This window comes from Musa acuminata, chromosome BXJ2-9 (genome assembly GCF_036884655.1).
Source record: "Musa acuminata AAA Group cultivar baxijiao chromosome BXJ2-9, Cavendish_Baxijiao_AAA, whole genome shotgun sequence".
Lineage (NCBI taxonomy): Eukaryota > Viridiplantae > Streptophyta > Magnoliopsida > Zingiberales > Musaceae > Musa > Musa acuminata.
Genome location: NC_088346.1, coordinates 6704186 through 6726267, shown reverse-complemented (window position 1 = coordinate 6726267; position 22082 = coordinate 6704186). Strand labels below are relative to the sequence as shown.

Here is a 22082-nt window from a genome sequence, read left to right as displayed (position 1 = left end):
GGCCACGCGCGGGTGGCATCGTGTCACGTCGTGTTACCATTACTGCCTGAGGGAAGTTACTTTGGTTGACCTGCCACAGGATGGCTGGCGTCACCGTCCGTATCCCCGTTGACTCTGCAGTGACTCCCCTATCATACACTCAACTCAATACTAAACATTACTTTCTATCACTTTACTGGCTCAGCTGCCATCAGTGCAAGTCGTAAGACTTCCTTCCTTATCGAAGTACACTAGTAATGCTCAACACCGACTTTTGCGTGAAAGAGTAGCTAAGCTTTTATTGAATGCGGGGAAGAACCTTAAATGACATCTGCCCTTCACCATGATATATATGAACAAAAGAGGAAGCAACATGTACACAACGAAAGCACTTTTTTATGAAACAAAGAAAGAGAGGTTGAATAGCCCATGGAAGCAAAAGCCAATAACATAAAGAGGCCAACGTGTAATGAAGACAAACATACCTGCATTATCTTGTGGAATTAAATAACAAGTCCATGCCCCCGTGTGCTGCCAAGACAAGTAGTCCTTCAAACCAGGAGGAATAAAGTGGTTGGTACCCATTTTTGTATTACACCATGCTTTGCACCAACCCTTCATTCATCAAACAAGGACTCCAAGAGGAGCCTTCCGATACTTTAGTTGATCAGCATAAACCTAACACTCGAATCACATGAAAAAAGTTGATTGACAATATCAAAGCAATATAAAACAAGAAGTCTTTTTGAATGTCTATGTCTGGTTACTCTCTCGTTAAAAATGAAGATAAGATATTTTGATCAACAATTTCGATGAAACAAAATTGATAAATCAATTAGTCCATCAAGCTCGAATCATGATATTTGATATCAAACTATTCCTAGTATTTATGCATGGTGAGAAGGCAGGAAAAAACTATTCGTTGATAAAATCAGATGATTTGTCATGATATGGAATCATCATTTGACTACGCGTACCACGTTAAGATTTGATATATTAGATATATCATTGATCTCGTATTCTTGTCTTGCTCCTCGTCAATCCCTCAACAAGTGAAACTTACCCGGCACCCAGAAACTTCCAATCTAATTAGAATAAACCTAACACCAACTTACGTGATTAATGCCAAACATTGGGATCAAGATTGGAAAATTTGATACAAAGTATACCAACAAGGTACGTGTTTTTACAGACAGATACATACATCATGCTGCAAAATTCCCTTTAAGCACACATTCGGACCACAAGTAAATAGAGTGTAATTTATGTAAAATTTTCTAATGATCATCTAAACAAATATACAGGCATAACTTAAAGCAAAACTAGCTATGGTTTGGAACTGAATTAATTAGATCATATATACTAATCTAACCAATGAATCATTTGCTATTTTATTTGATTTTTAATCCAATAAATTAACAAACTTATCCAGGCTTGCAAAAGATGAGAGTATTGGATAACTCTTTTAATCGTCAAATTCTTAATTCTTTTTAATATTTTGATTTGATTAATGTTAATTAGTCTTTAAAAAACCTGATTCTTATAAACAGGATGGTGTTTGTGTCATAACATCTTTGTAATCTAGTTAATAAGGATACGATTCACGAAAATAATTTATGAAGGACAAAGTGTAAAAAGGTGAAACCTTTATGTTAAAAAGGTGAAACCTTTATGTGACCTATCAAGTTAATAAATTGATCCCCTTTTGTAAGTAACTATTAAATCCATGTAATTAAAAGATATGGACAGTATTACCTCTATATTTTTCTTCCTTTTTCTGATCCCCGCGGGCCATAAAAAAAAAAAGTGAAGCGTGGCGCAACCTGATTCGCCGCTGTCACTGTCTCGTCCGTCCCCGACACCGTCCTGGGATCCATGCGATCGCGTCCGATCCCCAGTACCGAAGCCGTCGGTGACCGCACGCACCGAGGTCCTCCCACACGTGCAAGCCCATCTGAACTCCCCGCCGAGTCGTCGCCGAATCCCCCTCCACCGACCCGACGCAACGCACGCCTCACCAGCCTTCGTCCCACTTTCCGCAGCGCATCTCCCCGCCTCCGATCTCAACCGTTTGCGGCTCATCCGACGGTTGCTGCGGCTCACGTACGGGTCAGGCCCACGTTCCGCTAACGTGCTCCGTGGTCGTGACCCTGACCTGCGCGCCTTTCCCCTTGGCTATTTAAGCTGGAAGAGCAGTTCGCCGCCTTCCAAGCTCGAGTCCTCCGTTCCGTCCCAGATAAATCCGGTTCGGTTCTTTTTCTCCGTGGGGCTCGACCGCTTCCATCACGCTCTCGGAAGGATGGCGTTCGTCGACGCCGACAAGCTCAGTTACGAGATCTTCTCCGTCCTCGAGAGCAAGTTCCTCTTCGGCCTCGACGACCCCAACAAGCTCTTCTTCCCCACTTCCTCCTACTCCTCAGCTGGCGCCTCCCCCCGGACCGCCGCAGGTGCCCGAGGAAGGATCCGGATCCTGTCCATCGACGGCGGCGGCAGCCCCTCCGATGCCCTCCTCGCCGCGGTCGCCCTCGCCCGGCTCGAGTCCTCCCTCCGTCACCGTTCCGGCGACCCATCCGCCCGCGTTGCCTACATGTTCGACGTCGCGGCCGGCTCCCGCGCCAGCCGAACCGGGTGCCGCTGAGCTCGTCAGGATCGCTGGCGAGGGCTTCGCCGACATGGTACGGATTCCGGACTCCCCCATCTCCTTTCTCCCGCCCGCTGCTTTCAGTTTCGTTTCCTCTTTCTTCGAGACATTTTCTAGCCCTAACCAATTGTCGGTAGAAAACGTATCCTGACCGTACATTCTCACAATCATCTATGATCAAATATTTTGACGGTTCAGATTAACTCATGAAAAGCCGTGGCTTTTGTGATCATCGTCACGTGGATCAAGCGGTGGCGACGGCATTCGGACACCGTAGAGCAAGCAATCAACTGCGCATAGAGGTGAACCTTCGACTTCCGTGAGCAAATTATACCTACTGTTGGGGTAAACAACTTTATGTAGTGGCCTCGGGACCGACGCGGCTTGTTCTGGGTTCGAATGGCGGGAATCCCCCGGGAGATTCCTCAAAACAGTAGAAGTCGTCGACCCGTTGGTCAATTTGGCCGGGGAGAGGGGTCGTCGTTTTCTCCGGAAAAGGACTCCCCGCCTTTACGTCCGGCGAGACATGCCTCGTCTTCGTTCCTACACATAGGTCGGGTCGGAAGCTCGGCCCGACCCCTCCGACGATCAAGTTAATGATGTTCGACCCGACCCCTCCAACGATCAAGTTAGTGATGTGGAGAAGAGTGCTCTCTTTTTTTTTCCTTTTCTCTCGTATCTTAGAACGCGACGGTATTTATAAGGGGTTTGAGTGTTACCGGATGCACCTGCCCACTGTGAGCCGGGTCGTATCCCCTGATGACGTCTGACATTGCTGTTAGCGTATCGTGAGGAGGCGAGTCTGAGCGATCGTTGATGGGCCTCGGTTGGCGTTCCAGCTCATGCTGGTCAGGCGTTGTCAGCCCGTCAGAGACGCGAGGCGTCAACTGATATCATGAGGGTCTTGTCATAATTATTGCTCTTATCACCTATAATAACGTGGTTATAGCCGCAACCGATGGATTGTTCATGGATAGCCTCTGCAGGACATCGCATTCATGTCGGGAAATTGCACGCCAAAGACGACGAGCTCGAAGAGCTCGGTGGAGGCAGCAGAACGCGTTCTGTCACAGCGACACGTGGAGTCGCTGCTCTTCAGAGGGCGAGGAAAGATCTCGGAGCGGACCAACGGCGACGAGCTCGACCGGTTCGCGGAGGAGCTCGTAAAGGAGGAGGAGTGGAGGAAGAAGGGCCCGATCCCGACGATGGTGCTAAAGCAAGTGATGACGCCGCGAACGTCGTCGGCGACGACCGCGACCATGGGCAGCAGGAATACAATCCACGGAATTCTGGCAGTCAATCATGCAGGAACAGAACACATGAAGAGGTTAGAAAGTGGACAAGTTTGGCAGAAGCATATTTTCCTCTATTGGGAAAGCCAGAAAGGGGAAGCATGGAGATTGAGCTGAAGAGATAAGATGGAAATAAAAGAAGAAATGTACCTTCTTCTGGGGTTAGTAGAAGGAAAAATGAAAGGAAGGACACAAAAATTTCTGTATGTTCTCAGAAATCATACGAATTAAAGGATATGGCAGCCATGGCACGGTGCAGCAAACTCAATATTGTCTACAGAATGCTTTTTGATGGATCAAACTGTGCGCTTTCAAGAACAAACACCAGCTGGTTCATGTGAAATCAAGCGGAAACAACACTATGCTACACCAGCAAATGATGTCATACGGGGGAAAGAAATCATACCAGGGAGATCCCATGGCTCACACTTGTTGAGATCAACATCCACCATCATCATGGAACTGCTCTCGGTGCTACCTCCGGCGGCCTTCGCGGCGAGGTAGTCGCAGATGAGCTCGTCGTCCCCCGGGTGGAACCTGAAACCTGGAGGCAGCTTCGCCTCCACCATGCTCAACATGCTCATGGTGGCGTTCATGAGAGCCGCCAAGCCACAGAATGGAAGCAATGATGGGATGGGATGTATTAAGGCTAGGGGGGGATTAGGTGTTGTACGAATAGGTTCGCCAAGTCAACTTTAAAGGGGAGCAATAGCATGGCATAGATCGGAGGTTGCAGGGAGAGGGGATCAATCATGCCACATTCTTTTTCCCGCTCCCATCAGCCTTCCCACGTTGCTTGTTGACGTTGATGGCGACATGCAGATTTGTTCAGGAGTCATTCTTCTTGCTAAGTCGAGTAAGAAGGATTTATCTGCAAGGAAGTATGGCAGGGTCACATCTCATCCACCAATCGAAGCAGATGAAGATGAATCTAAACAGTGTCGAGTTTCGGATCACTGCATTTATAACCAGTATCAATCTGGAAGACAGCAAGAACAGTGTCTACCTCATCAGGATCCACATACCGAGGGATAAGGTTTGAGGTGAAGAGGGTTCTCGTAGACTGTGTGAGTAATGTCCACAGCCACAGCCACAGCTACAGCCGCCTGTCCTTTCTGCCATCAGTCTGAAATCTCCGTTGTTGTCATGCACGAAGTCGAAAAGGTAGTGTTGCCAATCCCACTCGGCCAAGATCGCCATGGAAACATCGAAAGATAAGTCTGATGCATCTCGTCAGGCGAGCAACTCATGCCACACACAACTCAACATACGGCGAGAAAGGAGATGACAAGCCATCCGCCATTAGATGTCACGTCCCGTTGCATAGTGTACGGTGGTCATTTACCTTCCTTTCGATTATTATTTTCGTCTCTACTGAGACATCCAAATTGATTAGTATATAAGTTATAGGTCTGAAAAAAAAATTATTTTTCAGACTAAAAGATGATTTAGGAATAGCCACACATTGCAAAAAGTTGAAATGCACAGATGACAGATATAATTTAAATTTAAATAAGGGTTCAACTTCAAATTTTCACAAAGAAAACATAGTAGATGTGTTGAACATGGTACACAAGTCAAAGTTCAAAAGTTCTTCAATGGATTAGATAGAATCTGGTCTTCAATATCATCCATTAGCTGTGAAGAAAAGTGATCGGTAACTGGACATAAGAGTCACTCTCATCAAACCCAAGTTGTGACTTTAAATAAGAACTCTATTGGGATCACAGTTTCCATTTAAAGAGAGACAAAGGCCTAGTCAATTGCTATGGATTTTTCATGGTGATGAACATTGACATCTACAGGTGCATTGAACTAATCATATTCACTCAGTTTATACTTTACTGACTTGATCCAGTCATTTATCTAATGCTGCAACAACAATCAAACAACCAGTTTCAAGTTTGAATGGAGGGTTGGAGCAGGTGGCCTGCCAAGTCAAGCAAGCAGATCTTTCAGAATTGCTACTTCAAGAACTCTTTCACTTGAATGCAGCTCTGAAAATGGAGCAGAAAGCAATAATGACCGTAACATAGAAGATCTCCTTCCATGTTTCTTGCTATTTGCTTGTGTATAGAAAATTTGCTACTATCATCTGCATGTGTTCAAATCTTGGACTTGTGGGCTCTGGAGAATGCATGAACAGAGGAAACAGTCCATGCTAACTTTCACTATGCAGATTACCTGTGAAATTGGTTATATTCATTTGCCTGGCTGTGCCACTAAAATGCTTCAGCATGCTGAAAAGTTTTGGGAGAATCAATGCAGTGCAGCATTGTGTTTGTTAAGGCTTTTGTCAGATCACAGGCAAGCAGAGGGCAGTGCTGGTTTTTATGATAAAAAAGAGTATTAATTTAGAAACCAAAAACCTCCAAACTTTGATCATTGAGATTAAGCATCAACAAAGAATGCTCAAAGAAACATTTAGAATGCATCGGAATTGACCTAAAGAACATCATGCTCTGTTTGCATAATTGCTTGACAACCAGTTGGGATATCAGAAACCTGCATTCAGTGGCAAAAAGACTATGCACAGAATTGCTGCTGTTGTGTTCACAATAGTGGCGGAGGTTTTCATCTTTATTTGACAGCAATACAGCATGTCGATCACACAATAAAAGACAAGATGAACCAAAGAAGGATGGACTCTAGTCATTCTTCTTTGATCTGGGATTTCCCTTCGATAGTTTACTCAGCACACTCACATCCAGCTTGCTATAGTGATTCTGGAACTGCCCGAGGAGGTTATATAGAAAGTCTATCAATTTGATCTTCACATTTCTCATACAGTATTGGCAGCGTCTGAGAGCAAACAAATCCTGCACCAATTAGACACTATATAGCATTAAGGATATAACAAGCTTTCTTCATTTAGTTAAATTGTTTCTGTTTAATCTGCTTCTTCGGCAATTCTTGTGAACAATTTTGCTCATAGAATTACTCATTGTAGAACATCAATGGTTGTATATTTTCACTGTATTCCAATTTGTTTAGATAAATGATTTATTTATCATAGAAGACTGGTATAGTATCGGAACACAGGGATTATATCGACATCATTGAATGATATACTAGAAAGTTAGAAATCAATGGACATTTCGTCAAACCGGTAAACACCGATTGATACATACGGCTCAATCAGTATTTTAAGTCAATGATTTATTTTATATATTAAAAAACTGAAAATGAGTATCCTCACATATTATATGCAGTAGAAAACCAAAATTCATATGTTTCTTATTTTTCTTATTACTGAATAAGCATTTCCCTACATCATCATACATGAAATACAAAAAACCAGACAAAACAAATGAGACAAAATTAATGTCTTGAAGCAGTTAAAGAAAGGAATAGTTTCTCACCGACATAAACGACAGTGAGGAGATTGCACCACGTCCCTATAATAGCAGCAGCCCACAAGCTTAGCTACAACCTGACATGAAGGACTTGAGTTTCACATTATTTTGAAGTATTACTAGAAAGCAAACATAGAAAAAATCTTACAATATTCTGATCTTGGCAGAGAGCTACGACGGTTGGCATACTTGACTACTAAATCGTAATGAGAACAGAAATAGTATCTATCACAAACACATTTCATGGCATAAAATTAATGAGGCGCTATGAGTTATGACCCATTCTTCATCATCTAGCTTGCCATCTACTCCTATGTTGTCGACGGAACTGCACCTGTAATTATGTTATATGGCCAGTCTCAGCGTCCAATGCCACCATGCAATTTATTTGTATTTCTGGGTGCAAGCTTGTGGTAATATATAATTATATATGTCCTTTAAAAGGACCATCATGTATGTCAAGAAAAGGAGCACGTTCTCAACAGAACCACCAAATCGACGACCATAGCAACTCAAAAAATTCACACGAAGGCCATGGTGTTATGTTATTCTAGCAATTCAAACATACATGGAATGCAAGTGGCAGACATAATATGATATGACATACATACCAAAAATTTCCTCAGGAGGAAGAAAATACATCAACATCTTGAATGAATCCTAAGAACTGATTGATTTGGGCACAAGAGAAACAGCAACATTAGCAAATAGGTCATCGGGTATAACAAGTCGAGGCACGTAGATGGGTCGGGCCCAATTCGAGCCATGACCCAATTGTTATCCTCGATTAGGGTTTCTGAAGCCGTGAGCTCCATAAATACCCGACGAAAGCCTCCCTATTCTTATTCCGAAGAGCGCAGCGGCTCGAAGCGCGAGAGAGAGGGTTCGGAGATCGGAGAAGGTTCGAGAGCGTCACCTCGACAATGAGAGCGAAGGTGCGAATTTTCGTTCTGCACTTCAACCTTTCCTTTCTGCGTCAGTTCTTCCGCCTGATTCCTTTTTTCGCGTACAGTTTCCTGCTACCAACCTGCCGAATAACCGTAACAAAAGAGAGGCAGCCTTTTGGTGAAATCAAATTTTTGGATACTAGTTTTGTCACTAAATTTTACCTTTGTACTTCAATGCCGATCTTAACTGTCACAATAGCTCGAGTACAGAAATAATTAGATGCTCGCAATGTACCAATACCATACTGCAAACACGTAACTCGTCACACCAGTCTTTAGATGTATCAAAAAGTGCTAGCGAAAGTGAACAGGATTGCAATTCTCGATTGATCACGAGGAGAACAATTCATCACTTCTATTTTGTAGGTTAAAATTCAGATCAACACTAAATGTAACAATAGTATGTTAAAAGCAAACACATTCTGCAGTGATACTGAATGCCAACACTGATCAAACTGTGTAACAGGGAATACATAGGCTACTGTGATTCATAATTTAAGCTGAATCTTCATAAACATGCTTCAGTTACCTTCCGCACAAGCCATGATTCTGAATACATTGCAGCTAATTCATTTTATTGTGGCATGATCATCCACTGCTGATCTCCACAAGCATATCTCCAGCCTGTATAATTCAGATAGAAGATCAGTAAAAACCAGAATCATTACACTAACCAGATCATGCTGGTGTGTCCAATCAATTTATGGCTGGTAGATACGGAAAAACATATACAATCAAGGAGACCAATGTGTTTTTTAGAACATCTACATTAAACAGCCTAACATAGACATACTTAAAAGATCAGAGTTGGTGATCAAAGTTGTACCACCTGAAAACCCAATACTCCAAATATACTTTAAAGATTTCTAAAGGTTAAAATCCCCCACGTTTATATGCCAAATATTTTTAAGTGTGCTTGTCCTGTTCTAATACCACTGTCACAGACTTAGCTGGTTTTGCCTACGTCGTGCGACACCCTTGCGTGTTTGTCCGCGAATGGTCAACCTCCCCAAAACCTCCTATGATCACTTAAGGGCCTATAAAAGAGAAGATGAGTTAGAGAAAATATTTTATTCAATATCCACAAGCAACCATTTCAACAAACACATGATAGCAAATACAAATTACGAATATAGGCTTCGCAAGCTCTGAACGGTCGCGCAACAAAAAGTCCAAGATGGTCCACTACAGACCAAACAAAATAAGGTTATTAAGCCTACTACAAGCCCTCTATATGCTGTGCAAAGCATGAACAAAAATCGAAAGACACGGACATATATGAGTATTACATCAAACACCTCATTTACAACTTTGTCCATGACAGTCCAGTACTCATCCTCACACTCCTTCCTTTTTATTTTTTACTTTTTTGTTCTTCTCCTCCTCCTCACACCCTCACCCATCACACTTATGCCTGATCGGCTTTAAATTCTGTAGACTTTTGTTAGCCTGGAAACCGGCTTAACCCAACCTAAACTGCATGAATTGCCATCCTCACCAACTTATCATCAAGAAACTAATTGAAATGCTCTCCTAGTTCGATCATTACGTTTGGTGAACATTTCTTGATGTAATTTTGCTCATTTCCTCTTCGGAAATGATCAAATACTCAACAACAGCCTTCTCGTTTCCCTAGTTGACGAAATTTAAACCAAGGTATGCAGTACCGAATGGTACCGCCCGGTACGGGCGGTACATACCAGTACGCGGACCGCCTCGTACCGCTACAGTGCTATATTGTAGTAGTGCCACAGTAATGAAAATAAAATAAAATTGTTCGGTACACCAGGGTGGACCGCTCGGTACGTCCTGGTGTACCGGTCGGTACATCGGTACCATACCGTACCGAGCTCGGGTCGAAATGTCGGTACGGTACGGTACGACGAACCTTGATTTAAACCTCTTCTTCTTGACTTTTCTTATCAAGATTGCATATTTAGAAGATTAAGAGTTGTTTCAGTTTTATAATTGCATTAGGGAGTTGCTCTTGATCATCCTCGCAATATTATATCGTCACTTGTGTTTATCGATCAGATACTCTCTCTTAAAGATCATGTCACAAAATGCTCTCTTATTTGAAAGAATTTATGTGGTGCCCTTTTATCACAAACATAGGAAATTTGTTTAACTCTCTACAATATTGATGCACTCCACAAGATTTGTATCAAGTGGATGTAAAAAAGTTGTAGTTTTCCTACATTGGATTTGGATGTTTCAAGAGTATATAGTATGGAGTTAAACTTGTGCATCCACCCTAAGTACACTAATTATTTATATTCAAGTCTGACTGTCTACTTTCTAAAGAGTTCTAGTATGTCAATAATGGCAATTGCTCTATGATATACTGCTTTGGGTAAGAGAATGGCTATCATGACCGACATGTCCTCAAAGTTATGTCAGGGAAACCACTATCATAGATTTGTTTTTATATCATCAGAGTAGCTGGACCAGCTCGAGTTAATTATTCTAGAAAGTCAATACGATGAGGCTTAAATGGATTTGATGCTGTATTTAATGGGTTCAACTTTAAAGAATGAGTTTGTGTTCACAATGCACTTAACCTGTGAGCTATCCTCTTCCCTCCATTGTCCCAGATGCTTATCTACCCAAAATCCTAGCCCATATTCACATCTTCATGACCTCTAAGCATCATTGCTACCTTGGTTGTTAGATATGCCATCTTTTGCCACCTGCATGCTGTTTAGCACATGTTGGCGATTTATGGTGAATGGCTGTTTCTGATCCGTCCATGGCAATTTCTCATCACAGCTAGGCCAAAGGCAAAAGGATGAGTCTCATAGAACTATCATAAACACTGCAAGTTTGTTGGCTGCTTTGTGGGCTCGATGGATACAATTTTTCATCGGTCATTTACGAACTACCAATCGCTCACTAAAAAGCATTTATCCCTTTTGATCTTTTTTTGTTTGCCACATTATCCCTCTCAAACTAGTCTACCAACTATTGTCACTTGCTAGATTTGTGGAAAACTGATAGTTTGTAGTTTGCAAATGATTAATGATAGAGCTAGTGACTTGAAAAGTGCTAGGTGCTAAAAGGCGTCAAGGTCTAAAAATGCTTGAGGCGCTAGGCGCTCTCCTAAACCCAAGCAAAGCAAGGGGCTCTAAAACATTAAAAAAAAATATATATAATTGACAAATATGATTATATAAATATAAATATGACATTAAATTGAAAGGTTCCTTTAGATAATTATATTTCTAAGCAGGATCCTTTCTTGAATTTTTGATGAATCTTTTGAATTGCTTTGTACACTTGTCATTAATCCTAAAACCCTAATAACAGTTCTAAATAAATAGAGATTAGTAGTGCTAAAATCTAAATAAGGACTATTATATGATAACAGTGCTTAACAATCTACTGTTAACAATATTTAATAAACTGTTAACAGTAGTTAAAGGAGAGAAAAGATACCGACGATGAAAAGTGGGAAAGGAGAGGATGGAGGTGATGGAGGAACTTTTGAATGACGGTGATGGCAGTGACGAAGGAAGCTATGGACGATGGCAGTGGATGTTGCAGACGGTGACGTCGTGGGCAGAGGAAGCTACGGTCCTCTCCCTCGACGATGGAAGGAGCTGCACATGAAAGCAGCGGCTGCGGAGGGAATTGCACATGAAAGCTAGGCCTTCGGATTTGTCCTTCGGCGATAGAGGAAGCATCGGTCCTGTGCAGCGGCGGAGGAGGTGGCTACTACGCACGAAGTAGGGTTTATGGCTCAAGGTTATGTGGGGGAGTGGGACGGGGGGGCGACGGATGGGGGTTTGCGTGCGTAAGTTTAGTAACATTATGTAGCTTAGTTTAATCGAACCAAGTAATTTACTGTTCAACTGAACCAGACATAATATTCTAATTCGGTTACTTTGTTTCAACCAGGCGCTTGCTTGAGGTGTCTGGTGCCTGGGTTCAAGCGAGTGCCTAGGCGGCGCTTCATTGAAGCGTGCTGCATGATCGAGGCTTGAGGCGCTCGGGCCTCACCTCACCCGAGCGCTCGGGCGCCTATTTAAACCCTTGGATAGAGCTGCAACAACATTTCTAATGACAATGAATTAGGACCTTTAATTGATGGTGAATTTCTAAGACCAAAGGCTCGAGTGACGTAAACTTGCTCACTAGGGTAAGATGATCTTCTTGAGAACCTAAATTGGCAGGAGCTCTGTGCACTGAACCACACTATTAGAAGATGAACCTTAGTATCATGATAAGGTTGTTTCTTTGCAATTTAGATTTATATTGATCCCCCACAGTCCCTGTATTAGCCGGAGCCTTACGTATTGGGTTGCACATTTCATTTTTTTTATGCACTTAAGCTTCATCTGACATAGTTATGGATCCTTCGTGATTGCCCATGACGGACAGTGATCATAAGGGACTACCTTTAATTTGCTGATTCCATATTATCAGGTTCTAGATATGAAGGCGTGCTTAATATGCAGATATATTTAGTTAGTGTTCCCTTTTAGATTATTTGCAGATGGGCTCATCTTCTTGGTAGAGTAATTGCAATATGAGATTAATTTGAATATGACAGTTATGCTGTGTGCTTTTCTTTTATACTCTAGTTAAAGTAATTTTTTTTACCTGTTCTGTAAAACTAGGGCTATGGTTTTTGTAATTTGTTTTTCTATATTGTCATTTTACCATCATTTGCAGGATAAAGGTGTCTAATGGACAGTACAATTTTAACTTTTCCAAGGACTAACAGATTTGTTGGCACTCGTACCATTGACCATTCCCTGGGACTTTGTGCTCTTAATTTATCAAGATATAACATATGCTATTTGCCTAAAGGTACTTGTACCTCCTGTTTTTATGAATTCTCAGTTTCTATCAGTAGGAAAGTTTTTTGCTCGTGGTTACTGACATATTTCTTTGATTTGTTAAAACCTTTAAGAATAACTTGGATTTTTTAATATTTAAACAATTTCTGCATTTTAGTGAAATGAGGCTGTGAAGCAAGAATTTAAGTAAAATGATCACATTATGTACTTGTCTTTTATAAGTTATGCAGTGCCTCTGACATTGACAATTGGTGATCATACAGGATTGAAAGGTCGAATTGTTAGGAGTGCAATGAAATCTTATAAGCTTTCTGAGCTTACTCATACTGAGGTTGATTCTCTCAAGGCTCGCCCTCGTATTGATTTCTCATCCATTTTTAGTGTGGTAAGTTTGATAATGAATTTGTTGGACCTTTAAGTGGTAAAGCTACTATGACAATTATATTGCACTTTTTATGGGTAGGTAAACCCAATCGTGGATGATGTACGGTGCAGAGGAGATGCTGCAGTAATAGAGTCAGTGATTCCTACATATGCTTCTAAATATTGTAGAGAATTTTTCATTTGAACAACTAATGAAGTTATCAGTTGTTCAGAAGTCCAAAATCTCTTTTTCTTTTCTTGACCCAGTTATACGGCAAAATTTGACAAAGTTGTACTTGACAAAGTAGTTGAGCTTGTTTCTGATCTTCCGGTTCCAGAGGTAGGCTGGTTTTAACAGTAATCCAATGAGAATTATAACATGCTGTGAATTCTTCTTTTTGAGCTGACCGTAGAATGATAAATTTTGTCTTCAAATTTAGTTGCTGTATTACTATTTTTGAACAAGTATGCATTTGACATTTTTGGTTGTGTCTATCACTTATCAACTTTAGGGCAGGTGATCATTGCTACCAGGGTTTTTCTTTCAGGTTATTTCCAAATTGATAAAAGTCTTTTCAATTCAAATATGTTTCATAACTGTTATGTTGCATTTTCTCAGTTACCTTTTATGATACATTTGGTCTAGATGTTATCAGTTCAAGGGCTTTAGCATAATCATTGTGGTTAGTTATCTGTTATTGTGCCATTAAGTTTCTTAAGAGATTTCAGGATCTTTTTTATTAGAGACCATGTCAATATCAGACTTTGTAAAACGTTGTGGGAAATTGCTCTCATTAGCAATGTGGTTGTATTAGTCATATCTTTAGTTAAAGAAAACTTGTATTTTTGTTGTCATCTATTTGTACTTGGTTCAACCAATACATGTTAATGTTTGTGTATTGTTGTGTGATTGTTAAGCTTGATCCAGCTGTAAGGAAAGCATTTGATGTGGCATATGCCAATATTTATGCATTTCATGATGCTCAAAGGGTTCCTGAGAAGGATATTGAGAATATGACAGTAAGCAAATGACTTGTAGTATTCTTTATTTTGTCACCAAGTATTTCTTGCTCTCATTAACTGGTTTTGGATGTAATGATTATGCATAGGGAGTTCGGTGCAAAAGGATAGCAAGGTGCATCGGCGCTGTAGGGCTTTATGTTCCAGGGGGTACTGCAGTCTTACCCTCAACTGCTCTCATGCTTTCAGTGGTATGCTCATCTATTCCTAGGGATGGCTGTGGCGGTTCAGTCATGGTATTGTTGAGTTTTGATGCATGATGGTGAACAGATATGGTTGACTTTTGATTTCTTCCGTGCACCAGCCCGCACTTATTGCCGGGTGCAAAACTATTGTTCTTGCAACTCCGCCAAGTCGTGATGGTAGCATTTGCAAGGTAGCCTTCTACAAGAACCTTGGCCCCACATTGAGATGAAGTTGAATTCGTTATTTTTGCTGCAGGAAGTACTTTATTGTGCCAAGAAAGCCGGTGTAACTCACATTCTAAAAGCTGGGGGAGCTCAGGTTCAAGGATTTTGAGCACCCTTTTTTGCTCTGCAAATGGCTTTTCTTGTGCTTTGACTAATTTCTATCTGTTATATCTTCAGGCAGTCTCAGCAATGGCTTGGGGAACTCCATCTTGCCCAAAGGTACAAAATTCCAGTATGTAGTGGGGGTTACTTTATGAATTATTTTCTTTTATATGTTTGAGGAAAATATACCAAAAGCAGCTGGTTGTCTTGTAAAATTAGTGACTGTAAATTCTAGGATTACTGGGCTTATGTTATTGCAGCTTATCTTCTATTATTCTGTAATCTTCCATGTGAGTACTTTTTTGCATCAAAGAGCAAACACTTCTTGTTGCATTCTTTGTATTTGTTAGGTGCACAATGCATAAATATTTCTTAATGAGCTCATTTTCCAGTATCTCTTTCGGTCATTGTGAGCTTCTTTTCATTTTGAATAAAAACTTTGTTGTGGGGCCTTCCATTATCTAACCATCATCTGCAATTACTCCAAATCCAAATGTCTGGTTTTGAATGAAACAAAAGACAGCCGTTAGTACTTATTCTACCATGCATAAATGATATCAAATGTGCTTAAATGTACGTCATCGTCTTTTGATGGTTTATAATCTCCCTGTTGATGGTGCCATAACTATCCATCAAAATCTCCTTATTTGACGTTGATCATCTGCTTCAACTCAATTTCAGTGTTGGTTACAATTGACTGGCCATATACTTAATATCTGAACCTTTAATGGTTTCTTGCAGGTTGAAAAAATTTTTGGCCCAGGAAATCAATATGTTACTGCTGCAAAAATGATTCTCCAGGTATGGTTCTGATTCCTTAGCTTCCCTTATGCTTTAATTCTTTACTCTCTGTCCTTGGTTCCACATTTTTCCTCTTTTAATTTTACAATCTTTAGGTTGTATTTGCTTGCACTATGACGACTCTGTCCAGAGATAAACCACGGAGATCAGGGCCCAATTAGAATAAGTAGAGAACTAGTCTTGGTCAAATGGGAAGAAAAGCCTGCTATATGTTTAATTTTATCAGCAGAAAAAGTACCTTTTAGTAACAAGCCGAGATAGAACAAGATTTAACTATGGAAAGAGAACAGAATATAGATGAGAAAGATGCGTAGGAACTAGGAACAACCATCATCTTTAGCATCATATGTACATGTCAAATGGAAAGAAAAGCCTGCTATATGGTTGATCTCATCAGCAGAAAAAATAAATTTTAGGTAACAAGTCAAGATAGAACATATATATATATATATATATATATATATATATATATACACACACACACACACACTTATACATAGTTGTAGAAGTTAAGAAATAAAATCACCACTAGAAATCTTCATTGTTTTCTTCAGCTAGATCCTTTTTTTCAATATTTTGAATCCTTAAGGACTCTTTCTAACTGAGGGCTGACATTTTGTGGACAAAGAACCACTAGAACCATATTGTAAATTTTTGTCAACTGTAACAGAATTCTTATTACTACCCAACTTTTTCTCATTTTAGAAGTCCTATTGTAACACTAATGCTTGTCATCTACTTTTTATAGATTTGACATCATTTTGACTCCTGGATACAATCAAAATATCATCTATTAGTTGTATTTAACATGGATTTTAAATAAAACTATTTTTTTCTTAATCTAAATTGCTAAAACTAGCCCTGACTAAGAACCTGGCAGCATCATACTATCACTGTTAATGAAAGGATTTGATTATGGAACACGTAAGAATTGTTGTGTAATAGTCTTCTTCTCCTGATTCTATTTTCAATCTATTTAGATAAACTTTTTTAAAATGTTGTAGCTTCTATTTTGATTTTCCAAGATATCGTGTTGTTTCTTCTCTTAAAATGGTTCTTTAGATTTGTGGTTGGACATATCCTCCTAATCATAAGAGCAGAGATTTGGTGCTACGATATTTCAGTTTCCGGTGGATCCGCAGAGCCTTCCAATTTGTTGGTCCGAGATTAACATGCTTTTTGGTGACTTCTCTTTTCCTGCAGAACAGTGAAGCAATGGTTTCCATTGACATGCCTGCTGGCCCTTCAGAGGTTCTGGTCATTGCTGACAATCATGCCAATCCTGTTCATGTAGCTGCAGATCTCCTATCTCAGGTCTTTATTCTGTTTGCACTTGTATTGCTCAATTGATTAGCATGTGTTTGATGGAGAATATTCTTTTTATTTCTTGTGTTGTTACTTTCTTATGCGAGCTAATTAGGTAGTGGGCATCTATTATCTGGAATAAGGCTCCAGAAAATCCCAAGTCAAAGACGTTGACGAATGTAGTCAATTCTAAGACCAGCAAACCAAAAATATATTAAATTTATATGAATTCACTTTTCAAATTGATGCTCTGTAGGTCTTTAGTTGCAAGGTTTTAAGCATCAGTCAGATTAGCATATGCCGTCTAGTATTTTCCAACCTGACCAACTGCCGGTATCAAAACGCTTAGGTTGATACTAGTACATATGTTATTCATTTATCTATTATTTTATTTAATGATTCTGGGTTGTATAGGTCCATAAATAGCCTGGTTTACTGGTACTGTATGGTCCAATATGTTTCCAAAATGGGTATCAAACTGACATTTAAAACTTTCTTGGTTTGATGTTCTTATTTCTTTTTGTACTCTACTAAATTTACAGGCAGAACATGGTCCAGATAGTCAGGTGGTTCTTGTCGTTGCCGGAGATGGAGTGGATATTGATGCTATCCAGGCTGAAGTTAGCAACCAATGTGCTAGCCTTCCCAGAGGAGAGTATGCTTCAAAAGCACTGAGTCATAGCTTTGTTGTGTTTGCCAGAGACATGGTTGAGGTTGGTTCTGAATACCTGCTTGTGCATGCCACATGGTTTCAACCAGACTAGAGGTTCTAAATCCATTACTAATGCGAAGACATATATATACTAAATTAAGTTAACTAGTCTACTTCATAGTGCCTATGGGCTTATTTCTAGGTGCAGTTGAAGTTTCAAGGACATTGCTGAAGTGTTTGGTATTATATTGAAGCTATTAGTATTGACCTTATCATCTGAAGTGATTGGAAATATGGGCCTGAGCATATTTAGCTTAATACCAAAGTCCTGGCAATCCGCTGGATCTGTATACAATATTGTGCTCTATGCTCTGGGCTGTGGTTTATTTACAGCAGAAGCATCAGTTTACACTGGATTGCTAAATTGTGTAGTTCTAGCTCCTTTTGTTTGCTTGTGAAAGAACCAAAAAGCATTGTATTTTGCAGGCAATTTCCTTCTCGAACTTGTATGCTCCTGAGCATTTGATCATCAACGTCAAGGATGCGGAAAGGTGGGAGGGTCTCATTGAGAATGCTGGTAATTTGTTATGGTTATAACCATTGTTTCAACATGTTAGAGAAAGAAGTTTTGTATTACTCTCTTTGGAGCATATTGGTATTATCACACAGTCCTCCAATCAATTGAAACTCATCTGTTGGAAAGCATCGTTTACAGTTAAAATTTGTTGAGGACAATAAATTCTTTGCTAAAATTGTCTAGTAACTTCTGTGGATCACTGCAGGCTCAGTCTTTTTAGGACAATGGACACCGGAGAGCGTTGGTGATTATGCTAGCGGCACCAACCATGTCCTTCCCACATACGGATATGCAAGAATGTACAGTGGGGTGTCACTAAACTCATTTCTCAAATACATAACTGTACAGTCCTTAACCGAGGAAGGTCTCAAAAACATTGGACCGCATGTAGCAAAGATGGCAGAAGTCGAAGGGCTGGAGGCTCACAAGAGAGCTGTTACCCTTCGGCTGCAGGAAATCGAAGCTGGCCTACCTGCTTAGCTGTCATAATGCAGGTCCAAAATGCTCTGGGAACTTATAATATCATAGGCTCCTCCATTTGAGTTTTTTGAGTTGGTACATTGAATCACAACTTATCTCGGTCAATGTTTGGATTTCTGAACTGAGCAGGTTGTTTTTTGAAGACCTTTACCAGTTTGCATCATTCATAATCTGCTAAAAGGCCAAGCTGTTGGGGGTGGTCTTTCTTCAGTGCCCACAAGCAGCTCAAAGTGGGGGGTGCATAAAACAGTTGGCTCATTTTTACGTGCAATAACTACATCCTCAGATACATTCATCATCCGGTTTATGCTTGCAGAACCTAATTAAGTTGTGTTCTCACTGTTGTGCAACATTTTGAAGTTCACAATCAACGAACAAATGGAAAAGACAAGCTAATAACCAGAATGGATGGGCATTGCTGTTCGTATTGTGGCAGCAGACATGCTGTAGAACTTGTCGCCACCAATATTTGCTACGTAAGCCATCCTTTCACGTTACTGTTCTAATATGCAAGAAACCTTTTTCTGTTTGATATGCAACATTGTTGATTGTTTTAGTCTAAAGTAATATTTGAACTTGTGCAGATTTGTCACATGCTTAAGATTAGTCTAAAGTAATAAACAAACCTCGAGTTTCTCATGAATTCATTGTTGTCCTGTATATCTTATATGTGTGATTTGTCACATGCTTAAGATTCGAGTCTATGGTTTGTTTATGGAGAAACATCATCGACTAAGAACTCATGTAGGAAAACCACAAAATTCTTGCTCTGGATATTGGATTTAATTGAGATAGATAGACATAATTAGTCAAATTTGGTTAGAGGGTTGTGCCCACAGCTAGTAGTATTTAATTTGAGATGTTGGATAGCCAGATCCTCCACTCCTGAAGCCTGCCATGAATCTTTCAACAGGATCAAGAAAATTATTGGATGGGAAGAAAAAAAAAAGATAAGAAAAAGTGGGACACAGCCAAATAAGACAGCTGTTCTTCTGCTCGAGATCTCTTGGAGATTTGATGATGACTAACTAGAAAACACAAAAAGTCTTGAATGAAAAAGGGTATCAGATTGAAGGTCAAACAACCCAATCTAAAAGAGTTACCACACAAGCCTACTGTCCTCCATCTTAGCTCGTGGCTGTGTGTAAGGTCATGGTAACACCACAAAGCTTTGGTTTATGAGATCATGTTGAGCTCTCAGAGCAAGTCATTCTAATGTATTGTGTTGCCACGGATTGGAAGATGTATATATATATCACAAGATGTGCTAACCTTCAGCAAAAGTAGACCAGTGGTTGGTGAAAGAAGTTTAATGTACCAGCACAAATGCCAAAGGTCAGAGAGAAACAAACTTGTAAACCTTACAAATGTTAAATCCAGGCATGGTGTACCTGAAATAATAACAGGTTACTTGTAAACCTTACACAAACATTCATAGAACAGAGGGATGTAGAAAACATCATCGATAAGTATCCTCGCTGGAGGTTTATGAGGTACTTTTGGAAAAGTTCAAATGCTAAACATCATGCAGGAAAGGGCTACTCTTAATTTTTGGTTTTGTCTATTTCTATCAAACCCAACTAGGGATATGTAAAAGGAAATATGGCCAACTCAAAATTTATGGTCATTCATTATATATGGGGCATGTGTCATCTCTACAGCAATTCAGTATTCAAACAACCAGAGGCATGGGTGCTTCTGGATCTGTCCATACTAGATTCATGAGAGTATGCAATAAACATTGTCAAATGACTAGATCTGTTTATGCTTGTTAGTAGAGTGTCTAAATGGGAAGTTCCTCTCGATCAAAACAGAAAAATTTAGATCCTAGTCCTACACAATTAACATGCTCAAAGTGATAGATAACTTTATAGGTTCTGACCTTCATGCAACCCCCATAAAAATTTATAAGAAAACTTTGTCAAAGCAAGAGACAAGACATGTGAGATGGATTGCAAAGTAAGGGCCAAGGGCTAATCATGAATGACCTCACAGTAGTGTAGTTGTGGAATAGCAAGAAAGAGGAAACTGGAGTAGTAACTCCTGCTGCTATAAACAATCAAGCATTGTGTACTCGAGCTTGCAGTAACTTCACCTTTGCTTCTCGATCATATTGAATTGCTTGGCTGGACAGTGAAGTGACGCAATAACCGTACTGCTGCATGATCCTTGTCGTCTGATGCGGCATGATATGATCCACGCTGAACGTACTTTCTGCGAGAACTGTCGGTAGGAATTGACTAATCTTAGACTGATGTCATATAAATGCAACTTTCAATTTCCATGGCATTTGCATATATTCCTTCTCATAATATTTTCATCACATAATACAGTTATTATTGGTGACAAATAGAAATAGGATAGACATGTGATGGAACTTCCACTAGCAAAGTAAATGATGAAATTTTGGCAACAGATTAGAACAAGTTAGAGAGATAGGTCCAGGGGAAAAAGAAGCACTTTTATATTGCACTTGGAGCAGAAGACATGGCAAGAACAATAACTAGAGTTGGTGGTCCAGGATAAAGTGGTGTAGATATGATATCCTGAACACCCAACAACGACGTTAGGGGCACAAAAGCCAGTTTCTGCACACACTAATGCTACAGATGATGATAACCTTGATAATAACCCACCCACACTGATGCTTGCTCATGCAATAATTGTCATCAATTAGAAGAGATGTCACTTTTACTTCTTTATCAACTTAGAGTTGGGCATTCTCTACTTACTTTATGCAGAACAACAGAGCACTCTTCTTTGTATGCAAGCTAACATAGATCACTTTCAAAGAACATTTCTTCGGTATAAATAAATCACTAGAGGATGTCATGTTCATTGCATGCTTATGGTTGAAATCGAGTCAATAAAGTTCTCAAAGGCATTAATTTGAAGTATTTTTGATGAGGATAAGGTTAGACCATGCTGCACATGCATGCAACTTTCTATACTCTCTTTTGAATTAGCTAACATTTGCATGTTTATATATATATATATATATATATATATATATATATATATATATATATATATATATATATATATATATATATATATATATATATATATATATATATATATATATATGTTGTCATGCTAAAGAATGCTGTCATGCTCATGCCAACAATTATCATATTTGTTAAAGAAAAACATTATCATATTTTTCCTAGAAATCCCATGCATTCACCTTAATATTTTCATCCCAACCACAATGTTTTTTTTATGCATGTAATTTTAAACCACCAAACTCTTTGACCATATCTAGCCTAAAAAATATCTTCCAAAATTTTGCTTTTATTCTCAGGGGCACATGATGATCACATAAAAGCCTGATGTCTCCCTCTATTTTAACTAT

General features: G+C 39.8%; 2 protein-coding genes and 1 long non-coding RNA gene across 8 annotated transcripts; 2 read left to right on the top strand and 1 right to left on the bottom strand.

Annotated features, from left to right (window-relative positions):
• The first annotated feature begins 2202 nt into the window (after nt 1–2202).
• On the top strand, nt 2203–3737 carry LOC135622871 (patatin-like protein 8). 3 transcript variants are annotated; one of them, XM_065125154.1, is made up of 2 exons: nt 2203–2654; nt 3598–3737. In XM_065125154.1, exon 1 carries the CDS (start codon nt 2279–2281, stop codon nt 2615–2617), a length of 339 nt encoding a protein of 112 aa, XP_064981226.1. In that variant the 5' UTR covers nt 2203–2278; the 3' UTR covers nt 2618–2654; nt 3598–3737. The 3 variants fall into 3 exon arrangements, with proteins under 3 accessions (XP_064981226.1, XP_064981227.1, XP_064981225.1); XM_065125155.1 differs by having other exon boundaries at nt 3607–3736; XM_065125153.1 differs by lacking the exon at nt 3598–3737 and adding an exon at nt 2819–3551.
• Nucleotides 3738–6265: 2528 nt separating this feature from the next.
• LOC135622873 (uncharacterized) lies at nt 6266–7604 on the bottom strand. The gene is made up of 3 exons (XR_010491187.1): nt 7417–7604; nt 7275–7345; nt 6266–6731 (listed from the first exon to the last, which is right to left on the bottom strand). It is a non-coding gene; the product is annotated as an uncharacterized LOC135622873 (long non-coding RNA).
• A 470-nt stretch (nt 7605–8074) lies between these two features.
• Nucleotides 8075–19370, top strand: LOC103974787 (histidinol dehydrogenase, chloroplastic). 4 transcript variants are annotated; one of them, XM_065125140.1, is made up of 17 exons: nt 8130–8203; nt 8281–8333; nt 12890–13027; nt 13281–13402; nt 13481–13533; nt 13648–13720; nt 14299–14400; nt 14490–14591; nt 14705–14776; nt 14842–14904; nt 14988–15029; nt 15654–15713; nt 16917–17027; nt 17561–17731; nt 18157–18247; nt 18453–18741; nt 18857–19370. In XM_065125140.1, exons 3-16 carry the CDS (start codon nt 12904–12906, stop codon nt 18725–18727), a joined length of 1461 nt encoding a protein of 486 aa, XP_064981212.1. In that variant the 5' UTR covers nt 8130–8203; nt 8281–8333; nt 12890–12903; the 3' UTR covers nt 18728–18741; nt 18857–19370. The 4 variants fall into 4 exon arrangements, with proteins under 4 accessions (XP_064981211.1, XP_064981214.1, XP_064981212.1 ...); XM_065125139.1 differs by lacking the exon at nt 8281–8333 and having other exon boundaries at nt 8075–8203; XM_065125142.1 differs by lacking the exon at nt 8281–8333 and having other exon boundaries at nt 8123–8203; nt 12942–13027.
• Nucleotides 19371–22082: the final 2712 nt, after the last annotated feature.

Bases quoted from the DNA above. Each gene is read 5' to 3' on its own strand.
- LOC103974787 (XM_065125139.1), top strand. From the start codon at position 12,904: ATGGACAGTACAATTTTAACTTTTCCAAGGACTAACAGATTTGTTGGC. The intron at 13,403-13,480 runs GTAAGTTTGATA...TTTTATGGGTAG, and splicing joins TCTCATCCATTTTTAGTGTG to GTAAACCCAATCGTGGATGA. The intron at 18,248-18,452 runs GTAATTTGTTAT...GGATCACTGCAG, and splicing joins GGGTCTCATTGAGAATGCTG to GCTCAGTCTTTTTAGGACAA.
- LOC135622871 (XM_065125154.1), top strand. From the start codon at position 2,279: ATGGCGTTCGTCGACGCCGACAAGCTCAGTTACGAGATCTTCTCCGTC.